General features: G+C 42.3%; 1 protein-coding gene across 2 annotated transcripts in view; it reads right to left on the reverse strand.

Moving 5' to 3' along the window:
- asic2 (acid-sensing (proton-gated) ion channel 2) overlaps positions 1 to 12,979 on the reverse strand; it is a 572,447-nt gene that overhangs the window by 68,845 nt on the left and 490,623 nt on the right. For both annotated transcript variants that reach the window (XM_079564463.1, XM_079564462.1), the window contains one exon: positions 4,358 to 4,508. In XM_079564463.1, the coding sequence (XP_079420589.1) occupies positions 4,358 to 4,508 (151 nt within the window). The remainder of the gene's footprint in view (positions 1 to 4,357; positions 4,509 to 12,979) is intronic.

Genomic DNA, 12,979 nt, shown 5'->3' on the forward strand with positions numbered 1-12,979 from the left:
TACACAAATAAAGCTCCTTGACTGGAGAGCAACAGCCTTATTGGAAATCGCTAAACATTTTCGATGCATTTTTTTGTCTCTTTTTATGTCTCTGTTGCTTTTTTTTGTTGTATTTTCATCTCTTTTCATGTCTCTTTATTGTCGCTTTTTTTTGTCGTGTTTTCGTCACCTTAATGTTGCTGTTTTGTCACTTTTTTTGTTACTTCTTTGCCATGTTTTGGTCACTATTTTGTCGCTCTTTCGTCAGGTTGTATTTTCATCCTTGTATTCGTCGCTATATTGACATTTATTCAAAGAACTTTTAGATTTGGGTAAAGCCAAACTGGAGAAAATGTGGTGAACAAAGGTAGGGGCAGCAGGTTAATAGCAGGGTAACCTGAAGAAGCATAGATATATATAAAGGCTAGATGTCTCTTACCCGCTGCTGGCCAATGGAGGGCGACGTCTGCACACGGCGGCCATCTTGCCACAGGGAGCTCGCTCACTCATAACATTGTGTTTTGTGGTGCATGTACTTTTTAAATAACCATAACTTGCTCAATTTTCTACCGATTTTCAAACGGTTTGGTTTGTTATAAACCTCAGAGATGTAGGTATGAGACTGCAAACATATGAATAAAAAAAGAAAATCTTTAGTTCAACATGTTCCAGCATTCAGAATTACAGCCATGTTAACATTTGTGTTCGTACTCATCACTCACTTACTTGAGCTCGCCAGAAAGCTTCCCTGTGGCAAGATGGCCGCCCGTTTATGCCGGAAGTGACTCTGCCTTAAGACATCTAGCCTTTATATATATTAATGTGAAGAAGCACCAACATTTTTTTTTTTCCTTTTCAAAACAACTGCAATAATTTAAAACAACTTTGATCAGAGTTTAGCTTTAATGTAGACATTGGCAATTATAATGAATAAAAAATGAGATTTCTGAGTTTAGTTTAGTTATCCACTTTGCACTGACGTTTATGAGAAGACGCTGGATTGAAATAGTAAGAAGTCCCCGTGCATTGATTCGGGTGCATTGTTACTATTTAATGAGCGGCGCAGTCCCCAGAGCAGTTCTTTTAGGAGGACACTCAGCCGTTACTCTGTTAATTATGACCAAATTAAATAACAAGAACCGAAAACCGCCGGCGGCCCATCGGCTCGCTGTGGCGCTCTGTGGGCTAAATAAAAATTTTTAAAGACCTGATTAAACATTCACAACCTCCAATTCACATGGATTTTTAAATTGCTTCTTATTAACATGTCACGGAGAGAATGAAGACGAGCGTGTGCAATCAGGCGGGTGATTCAGAGTTGTGAACAGCTCATAAAGAAACAGAGGTGCAGTTGGTCAGGCATGTACGCGTCAACGGGAGGACTGCTGGTTCAAACGTCGTCCAGGTGCAAAATGCTTCATCCAGGTTGTCTAAACGGCTAATCCGAATTTTTTTTTTACGACTTTTTGTCCAGGATAGTTGTGGCACAGGAGGTTACAGCTTTTTCCCACTTAAAGCAAAACACTGCAGGTGAATAACAATTTTACTGCCTAAGTTTTCTGTCTTTTTATCGATGAAAATTGCCAAAATCGCCTTATTTCAGTAACAATGGATGGGCCAGGTTTAAAGTTGTGTTTTGTTTTTCAGAGGAGATTTTGGACATCCTGCTCAGTGTGTGAATAAGCGATTTATAAGTGTTTTTTTATTTATTTCACGTAATCTTATTTTGACTTGTTTTTTGCGATTCAATGCTCAATAAATCAGACTAATGGTGCCTAAACACCAAACCGCACAGACCACGCTGCTGCTTCTATTTGGATGCTTGAAAGAATCAGTATGTGTTCACTTCAGGCGGAGCCACTGCTGCGCGATTCTGTAGGTAAAAAAAAACTGTGCAGTTACTGAATGAAAACGGTTTCCTGATTCTTCATTTGTACTTTGTTGACAGTGGAACAGCTTTAATAACTAATTTCTCTGACACTTGAGGCAAATCTCGCCTCTTTCCTCTCTCCTAGGGCTTTTCCACCAAGGTGCTGGTTTGGAGCTGGTTCCGGGCTAGTGCTGGGCCGGGTTGGTTCCGTACTAACTTGGTTTTCCACCAAAGTGAGCTGACATTGTGCCTATTGCCATAGCAATGCTTTGGGAAGTCAACATGGACAGTAACATCATACAGACACTTCTGGTTATAAAATACACAAACATATGTTTATGTTCCTGTCACAGCAGCCGTGAACATTTTGATTTCTTCTTTCTAACCGTTCCTCCTTGTTTTAGCGGTGGCTAAAATAAATAAAGCAAAAAAAAAAAAAAAGTTAATTTCCTCCACAGACTGCTTTGGCTTCTCCAGGAAGTTATGAGCACTAACTAATATGGGTTGTTTGTCAGAAGAAAAAGCAACACCCCCAGCCACTAAAATCACTGGTGCTCGCTTCTTGGTCCAGCTTTTAACTGGTTCCCAACCGGCACTAGATTTTGGAACGAAGAGCCAACATTTTATGAGGGGAAAACGAAAGAACTGGTTCTAAAACTGGAACCGACCCGGAACCAGCACTGGCACCAGCTTGGTGGAAAAGGGCTCAGATATTATTTCAATACGTGGGGGTTTAAGTGTGTAGTATCTGTCTGTCCAGCGATCAAGTCAAGATAAAATACTCCTTGGACAGGGATGGTGCGTCTCGCTGTCCTGGCCCTACACCCACGTGTTGTGCTCTGAGTCCGATGGCGTATAATCCCACCAGTAAGGCTATAGGTGTTAACGTCTAATTATTTCACCCGTGATCTGGCCCGCGCCGATACGATGACGCATCGGCTTGTCCTTTAACGTGGTTCAGTCATGGACTTATCTTTTTATACAATGTAAACTGATTATGTGAACGATCAATCATGAACCAAATGTTTACTGTGTGATGCTGCACTGTGAACTTTTAACAACGAAAGAAAAACGAAACATAAGGTAAATAAAACTATGCTTTTGCTAAGTATAGACTTGTCTGCCTGTCAATCAGAAACAAACCTGCGCACCTCAGAGGTCCGGAGCCTTCTCTCCGGTGATGTTGTCAATTTTAGTTTTTTTTGTGTGTGGATTTTGTATTATTTTAGAAATGCCAGACCGTTGCACACAGCTACATAAACAAAACCTTAAGTTATGTAACATCTCTACACGTGCAGTAGATACAGACGGCATCTCTGGACTCGCCCATATATGGTCATGTTTGAAAACAGTTAAAACAATTTGGAGAAAAATCTAAACTTTCTCTAATTATTCAAAAACTACTTTAAGAAATGCTGAATCATGAATATAGTTTTCTACTAAAACTATATTCATGCTCCTGCCCCAAAGACATGGGCAGGAGCATCGTGCTAATGCTAATGCTAGCTACGACTGCCGTTTTGTCGCTTCTACTGAACAATCTGCTGTGAATAAACATCCATATGGACCCGATGTAGACTTGACTTTATTTGTATGTATGTCTATGTACATTATATAAAGTATATAAATATGTTTATATTTCGCCTGAAAATGACTGACGTCTGTATCTATCCCAGAAGGAAATCACCATATTTGGACTACAGCATCATCCTGCTTGCCTTTTGTGTTACACAAAAATACCAAGTAAGTTTTTGTGAATGAATCAGCGGCCAGGACACCACGAGAAAGTAATTATTTCCAGGAACTCTTCGTCTTGCTCGCAAACAAAACATCATAAAATAAGCAAAGGAGTTTTGTATTTTTTTACTAAGATGTTAAGGGTGACTAGTTAAAAATCCCATTAACCACTGCGTTAAAACTTTAGAACTTTTTTCACCTTCAAGTGGTGTTTTTTTTGCAGTTCTAGCTGTGGTGATGGTGTGTCTATGAGATAAGGTTGTGCTCAGGATGGTTGCCGCATTAAGCCTTTATATAGTAGCCTATATACAAGCATAATCATGGGATGTGGTGTGGAATCTATTTACTTGCTCAGATGAGAATACACAAAAAGTTTTTGGGTTTACACAAATAAAATGCGTGCTGTGTTTAATTCCACAGGGCCAGTGGAAACAATGTCAGTTCGCAGCGGTTTTCATAATTAATGCAGACATTACAGTCCAACAAATCAAGCAACATTGAGCTCTTTTCATCGTGAAGGTAATGTGATGAAAGCTTAAATAAAGGAGGGTTAGTAAAATCTTTGATCAAACTAAGATGATGGTCACCTAGCAACTGCACAATCATGATCGAAAGTGTGGCCTTACCAGAGCACAAGCACAGCGGGGGATGAAGAGAGAAGAGGAGCCGATAATGACACAAGATGGGTGTGATCTGGGACAATACGTGACCTGCACTTTTTCTGTTGGTCTGTATTGTTTGTGAAAGGGCTGAGGGGGGGGATAGTAGTACCTGTATCGCCCCACACTGGGAGGTATTCGTCCTGCTGGATGTCCAACATGATCTCCAGCCCGTTCCCCGTCCCGCCCTTCATCGTGGTGCGCAGCGTCTTGCCCTCCTCTGCGGCGTTAAACATGTAGCACTTCCCGTATCTGGTGAACACCTGAAACACACACAGACACGATGTTCATGTACAGCATGTTCTACATCAGGGGTCCCAAACTAAATCAGCGCGAGGTCCACAAACTCTTCTTTCGTAACTTTCGACTTATGTCCAGGGTCCAGATGCAGTCATTGCTCTTGAAAATGTTAAGACATGAACACAGGTCGTCTAATTACAAAGCAGAACTGATTAATGATTCAAAAATGTTGCCATCCGGACTAAAGCCTCTGGAGGTCCGGATCTGGACCCAGGTCCGCCAGTTGCAGACCCCTGTTCTACATGTCTTGTTCTAAAGTACATTGGAAATATTGTCTCTCAATTACCTATTTACTGTCTCAAAAACATATCCCTTAATATCAATGACAAAAGGTTACAAAAGTCATCAATCTGGGATCCTTGGGTTCAAATAGACATCGTCTGGGTTAGTTGGGAGCCCTGATTTACGGTGTTTAATCAAAAAGTCAAGTCAAATTTAATCAAAATTTCAAATAGTCACACCATTAATCAGTTCTTTTGTCAGGATTTATGCTAACTTTGTGCTTTATCAAACAAACTGAAGCATCTGCCACAGCCTTGCTTTGCTGAGAACCACATCTGATGAATCTTCTCACCACAACAGCCCAACTTTTCACTGCTCATCATCATTAAATCATCGTCCCTTAAAAGTAGTAATGCATTTAATTGAGCATTTTGTAATGTAATTCACCTGCTCAGTGAGGGCAGATATAGCTTAAAGCAGTACTAAGTAACTCATACCCCTAGAGGCCATAAGCGCCACTGCAGGCGTCATACTCATTAATTGTCTGCGAGAGTAAATACTACGCTCACAGAAAAGACAAAGGGAGAGAGGAACATTGTACATCCAGTTACACAATTTTTCACTCAAACTTGGCTGTAAATACTGTATAAGTGGCGCTAGCCTGCAGCTAGCTTTGCCCGTTAGCCTGTTAGCTTCCTCTTTGTGATTCCATTAGTGTGCATTGGTGGCTCCGACCCGGTGCAGACAAAGTTGCAAGTGTGGTTTTCTGGCCAGAGACACCAGACGGAGATGAAAGACCCCCCAATCATCCCATTAACACTTGCATTACCCCCAGAGGGACTACGGGAAGGACATCCCAAATTTTACTCTTGTCAAATTCATTTAAAATCCATTTTTCACACATCGACTTACAGAACAAAATGTTCCCTGCCACAATGAGGAGGTTTTCTGAGTCATTTACTCCATCTGCCATAATGTTTGGCTGGCTTCTGTTCTGAAAATAATAATTTACCATACATGTGTCTTATAGCCATAAGAACAAAGATAATAGCTGGGGTTCTGTTATACAGGGCATAATGAACGACACCATTACACCTTCTTTACTGGGTCACCCTTTGAATCCCATTACACAGAGCACTTACATGATTTGGATTGTCCTCACCTGTGTCACAACAGCCTGTTCCTAAGCCATAAATATCAGTGATTCACTCTCTGTATTCAGACCGGGACAATGGCCAAACCAGGTGACATTGTGAAAGTTTGGCGCCGTGAAGGACAGCTCTGTCCGTAAACACAGCAGGTGCAGGAGACTCCCGGCTTGGCTGCTTATTTTCCAGCAAAAGCAACATAAAGTATTCCATGGAACATACAATAGTGTTTTGCTTCTATCTATTAAAGGGGGGGTATTATGCAAAATCGACTTTTTCACGGTTTACATCATGTTATTATGTCATTCACTCATTAAAAACATGCCTGAAGTGTTGCCTTGGCACATTCACGTATTTTTGAGTAATCTGTAAAAACTCTGATGGCAGCCATTTTAGGGGTAGGTTTGCCTGAGTCCTCCTAGGAACGCCCCCACCTCCTGGAGACGCCTCCGAGCTTCCGTCACCAGCCGAGTAACCAACCACTGCTCCTCAGCAGAACCCCCTCCCCACTGATGCCACAGACAGCGTGTGGAGGGGGCGTGACGGAAAGGGCCAGAGGTTCTTAAAGAGACAGAGGCCTATTTCAAGACATTCGCCACAGCCATTTTGAAAGAGCAATTTTATACAAGGCAGTTATTCTAATTTACTGCATTTACAGACCAACAGAAGGTTTCGTCATCATTGTAGTGTGCTATAGACTGGTGCTATGTGATTGAAAAAAGCACAATACCCCCTCTTTAAATTGCTTTTATCGTCTCTCTCTGTAAATGATAGCACGTTAATATGGGGAAAGTAGCCATAATTGCACTAATGCGTGTAATATATTGTATCCAAGGTAGAACCACACTTCAGTCCCACTGTAACTCCCCTCACGAATGTGCCAACAGCTGGTGCAAGCCGTGTTGCGTGAGTGTGCGCATACATAACAGGTAAACACGCAAATGAGAGAGTGATGGGGAGGTCCCTGCTCATGAATAGAAATCACCTGAACAAGAGCACAGCGGCAGCAGCTACAGGTGAAGGTTTAATAAAGATGAGACATGAATGGTCCCCAGACAACCGTCATCTCAATCCATATATTCACACCGGCTTAGACGCACACATGATCTCTACTGTACGGGACATCTGCCGGCGTAGCAAGCCATTATGAAAGTTTGTAGCTGGGGGAAGATTTGGTTCCTGTGATGGTTAATGGGCTTTAAAAAATGCGGAGGACACTTTAGGATTCCAAATTGGAGCAGTTCTGAAGTAGAAGAAGAAACAGGATACTGAGGGGGTCATTTATCAAGGCAGGTGCTGAATAGCGGGAACAAACTGAAAAATAAAATCTTTACCATTTGATGTTGCCTGTATCGGTTTGTGGATGCAAAATAACTTTCTCCAACTACACTCAAGACAAAACTGAGCTAATTGTTTTTGGCTCACAGACACAAGTGTGATCAGTCACCTTGAGTCTCTCTCTCTCTAAAACCAAGGAATCAGGTTAGAAATCGAGGAGTAATCATGGAGTCAGACCTGAGCTTAATCAGCCACATCAAAGCAAAACATCAGCAGCTTTTTACCGTCTGAAAAGCATTGCTAAGATCAGAGGAATAGTGTCAAAACCAGACTTAGAGAGACTTATTCATGCATTTGTCTCCAGCGGGTTAGACTACAGCAACGGTCTGCTCACTGTCAGACAACTGTAGTACATCCAGAACGCTGCTGCTCCGAGTCCTGACAAGAACCAGGAAATACGACCATATTAGTCCAGTGCTCTGGTCTCTGCACTGGCTTCCTGTCACTCAGAGAATAGAATTTAAGTTAAGCCGTGTCATGGTTTAGCACCGAAGTACATCTCTGACATGTTAGAAGCAAATGAACCACCTCGGGCCCTGAGAACTTCAGGGAGGGGTCTCCTGGTGGTTCCCAGAGTCAGGACTAAACACGGTGAGGCTACGTTTCAGTTTCATGCAGCAAAAATCTGGAACAGTCTTCACGAGGATGTGGGACAGGCCTCAACTCTGATAATATTCAAATCCAGGCTGAAAACAGTTCCTTTTGCCCATGTATATGACAACTGAAAGTATTTTATCTGCACTCTTGCCTTTTACTGTAATTGATACGGTGTATGTTGGTGTTTTTATTGATTTTATCTGTTTTCTTGTAATTTTATGCAACTGTGAAGCACTTTGAATTGCCTTGGGTACGAATTGTGCTCTACAAATAAACTTGCCTTGCCTGTATTACAGTATCAGCCCCCAAATCTGATATGTAATAAGACAATGCTGTGTGAGTAAATGCATAAATGAGTCGACAGCTGATCCACTCTCTCTTTCCACATGAGAAAACGCTTGCTAAACGACCCCCTAACTGCGTGAATGATGTGGGTTACAGGTATTTTTGATGTGTTAGAAGTTGCATCACCAGCCGAGAGGATCCAAACCCTCAAAAATACTATTAGCTTTCTCTAGTCTCATTGTAAATTCTCTTGCAAGTAATTTTATCTGACCATCTGGGACAAATATAAAAAAGAGGGGGGAAAAAAGGGAAGCCTTGTGTTAAATAAAGTTTGTCTCGTAACGAAGACGGTGTAATGCATCAACTTTATCTCTCCCTGCTGAATAAAATTACATTTGCGGCGTTGTTTTTCTGTCATCCGCAACGCTCCCAGATGGATTGCATGGACCTCCTCCTTCACCGACGCTGACCTCACATGGTTGGTTTGCTGTGGGCACTGATCGTCATCCTAATACCCCGCTGTCAGTGGGATGGTCCCGCCTCAAACGGTATGAAGAGCCACATTACAGGTTTATTCTCTGTGCGAAATAGGGCCATGTGTTTGCAGTAAGGAGGCACGGCTCCGCAGACAAAATATTCATAGCGCCATTTTTCATGTTTACTCTGTGTCGCCGGGTTAAAGCAAAGGTTATTCTTAGCGGGGCTTGGAAACAAAAACTACTTTAATGATTTATGGTGAGCGCGCTTTAGCACCGGGGCCAGTCAAATGTATGGAGACTCTTTTTTGTTATTTTTAAATAGAAAAATACAATATCAACCACTGGGAAAGATCAGGTGTCATTGTACGGAAATTCAAACAAAAATGGAATAAGGACAATGAAGATAAATAACATTAAATATATACTCTGTCCTCTTCTGGATCACATATATGAGAAAATGTGTTTGTAAACAGGCAGCAACCTCCCTCTCACTTTTTCTGAGAACTGCATTTGTGGTTTCTGTTCCACTTTGTTTAGCTGGAACTTTCGTATGTTTTTGCCGTTGTTTTCTTGGGGTTTGGTGGATTTTTTTTTTACCGCAGAGAGTCCATAATGGTCCGGAAAAAAGCAGCTTTTTAAAAGTAAACAGCTGGCTTTTCAACCAAACCCAACTGAGACCTACAAATTCTGAGACAGCGAAGAGGCACCAAGAGCCCCCCCCCCCCCCCCCCCCCCGCCCCCACACACACACACACACACCTGCAGCACAGTGGAGACGTCACAAGAGGAGCTACAGGAAACAAGGGAGGCACAGACGAGGAGGTATCCGGGCAAGACTCACAGCTAAGCCACACATGCCATAGTGCTCTGGCTAATGGATGTTCCCTGGAGAATAAAACAGATGCCACCTTAGGGTTAGGGTTAACAATTATTTACATCCAAATATCAAAGCATATTGACTGGAGAGCTTTATATGCCAGTGTCATACCCAATTTGACCTTCTAGTTTCTAATATGTGTAAGATCTGTGTAAGTGAAACCCAATTTACATTACATGAGCCGTTCTTAACCCTAATTATATCCTGATTAGGGTTTTTCTAAAATAGTGTCTTTCTCACAGTGACCTGGGCACAGCCTCACTGTATCCATGTAAGGAAACAAATGTCAAAAAAGACAAAAACAACTTGAGCTAGGCAAGCTGAGAACAACATTAATTAAGTGTAGTGTCGAACATCTGCAATTAGCCGTATTAGTCGTACTTGTGATGTTTTGGCTTTGCTCAACACTTTCTTCTTCCTCTTGGCTCCGGGCAACGCCAAGCCATATCTAAAACCTCAGCAGTGCCTCATAAAGCAAATATGTAAAACAGTAATGAAGGCTCGAGCTGCTGTGGAGGAGAGTGTATGCAGCATATGGCTCACTGACAGATCCACTGCATCCCATCAGTTATGTGTACGCGGCACAGGTGTTAACTGCATGAAAAAAACAAGATGGCAACACATACGTTTCAAGTAATGTTTGGCTTATTCTTGTCACTGCAAGGGGATTTTACCAGTGCTACCAGTGAGACAACAGGCACCCTTAACTCTTCACAAAGTAAGATTATTAATTTCGTCCATACTCTGTTGCGGGAACGTCTGCCAATGTGCGCCTTCGACCACCTCCAACCACTCCCACATCCTCTCATCCTGGTACTGTTGAGCTTTTGAGATCAGACGGTGTTTCATACATTTCCTTACTCCAAGATGATTCAAGTAAAAAATAATGGTTTGAATCTGTTGACAAAGTAAGACCAGTAAGGGGGTTTGCATCTTTGTCAATATGCAAAAATCATCATCATAAATACCACGAGTCACCACTTACAGGGCCGTACAGCATTTTGAACTAATGAAACAGATTAAAATGTCAACAACAATTAATTAGTCAAATCAACATGAATGTCTATAATCAAAAATGGGTGAGAGGTCAGTTTTGTTAAATTATTGCAGCTAGAAAATGGTAATGGACATTTTTTCGGTCTAATTGGTTCCGTTTCACATGTGTAACTTTTTCAGAAGCTGAAAATAGATTTTCCGACTCGCCGGTAAAAGGAAATTATTGTAAAAGCATCCGTCACTAATTGAATGGAGCAGGGCTTTTAAGAGTAATTATCCAACATACAGTATATCCACATGTCCAATTTCCCCCTCAACGGCGGGTAAAGCAGCGCCGAATAAATTCCATCCACGAGGCATTTTCTCTGTTAAAGTGACTATGCTTTTATCAACCGTCAATCCATCGCCACTTCCTCCATCTTTATGTTAAAGCTTCAGTTTCATGGGGACAGTGACAGCTCCTCAGTCACTCTATTGTCACCAGGGATTGGTTTTGACAGACAGGAGCAGAGTCGGGTCAAAGTCCAATTAGATTTGAGACAGACAGGGAGACAAGTCTTCATCCACTCCCGGGCCCAGACAGCAGTCCCCCCCCCCCCTTTCTTACTTTCTGGCTGATTTCTTTGGGTAGCACTTTAGGATAAGGAACCTATAAACCATTTACAAACACAAGGCAATATTAGTAAGAACACAGTTGTATGTTATTTATAGACCTTTATGAACGTTAACAGTCCATTAAAGGATTAGGCCACCATTTTTCCTTCTTTCCTGAGCATAGACGAGTTTATTCGTACCTGTCTGGTCTTAGTACGTGCCCGTGGAAGACCTTGGTCGGTTCTAGCTTCACCCCCATTTGGAGCTATAGGAATATGCTGGGAGAGGCCAAATGCTAACAACATCTTTGGTCGTTTTGCGTAACTGAGCGCACGCACAAAGACCAGACAGGTACGTATCAACCCGTCTAGGCTAAGCTAAGAACATATCTCAGCATGGAAAAACGGTGGCCTGTTCCTTTAATAGTTTGTGAGGTTTTAATGTACAAGTCTTTTGGGTTGATTGAGAAACCATAGTTCCAATGAGCGAGAACATCAAAACTAAAACATAAAGAAAGGTCGTCAACCACTCCACCATTGTAAGACTGACTTCTTCCTGAGACAATTTGTTGACAGTGATTCTTCATCTTCCTCCCGACACCTTGCCGCGTAATGATAATAATTGTTTGCTTAAGAAACTAAATGTGCGTAAAACTACCAAGTCCTCGATTATTTCCCCGGTCAATAACTCAGACTGAGCTGTCTGAAAATGACTGTAATGACGTCTCTCAAACCACGAGCTGGAAACAGGTAGTTAAAATGGACACAGACCTTCAATTCTCATTTAACACGTCAGACGTCTGGGAAGAGCTGATAGATAATATCGACTCTGGCCTGTCTGCAGGAGGACACTTTTACAGGCTGTTACTTGTCAATGCCGGTGATGGGTATTAACAGACTGTGGAGATGGGGGGGTGAGACAGTGAGACTGCCCTGGCATTGTTATATTGAAAGTGATCAAGATTGATTTTCCCAATCGTTGTGACGTCAAATCTTGCACTCTACATGAAAGCGAGGGAAAAGTGGAGACAGAAATCGGGCAGATTTTGCTCTGACTCGAATAAGAAGGGAGAAAAATCAGGCATTACCAAAGAAATAGCATCCAGCTACATGTCGGTACACAATGGTTTGCTGTGACAATCCTATATCTGCAGCTCAAGGTCCAAGCGGAGCGTGTCATGGTGTAAATTTAGCTCTCAATGTCACAGTCCCCGCTACAATGTCATATACGTTACCCATCCTATTGTCACTTGCAGAGGACGTTTTCTATGCCAATGCTTTTATGCGATGTGCTTTAAACCTTTCATCCACCTCAGTAGTCATAAGCCCTCACCACATGTCCTTCCATTTCACAAAAAACAATGTGAAAGAAATGACACCAAATGAGTGACCTGCTTCTCCGCTGCTGGCGTAATTTCCTCTTTTCGCCCGAAACTCATTTTCAAACCCCCAGAATCCAAAATTATTTCCTGAGCCGAAAACATTTCCCACACGTCAAAACCGCGCTGGTCCTAAAATTAAAATGTCACATTCATTCCGCCCTCACTTGTGCTTCTCCTCGCTCTCCACCACGGATGAAGTGTAAGTTGATGTAAGTGCGAAGCTGGCCAGTTTTGCTGCCAATTAAAATGGCTTTTGACCGGAGAACACATCTCGTTAGTATGCACCGCTGCCAGGGCCTGTAAACTGGGAGAGCCAATCTGACCAGAGCTGTTTACGTGGCCCCCACACAGAGAGAGAGCGAGGAAGGGATTGAACACGGAGAGAGAGAGAGCGCTGTGGTTGTTAGCGTTAGCGTCTGTCATGGGGAAAGGTCATCTGCCTACCACCGCCCACTCACTCTCGCACTCATAATAAGCATGCATCATCTTAATGCAAGGGTATGCTCGGCCTTTGAAA

The sequence above is a fragment of the Gobius niger genome, assembly GCF_951799975.1.
Source record: "Gobius niger genome assembly, chromosome: 10".
Classification (NCBI taxonomy): domain Eukaryota; kingdom Metazoa; phylum Chordata; class Actinopteri; order Gobiiformes; family Gobiidae; genus Gobius; species Gobius niger.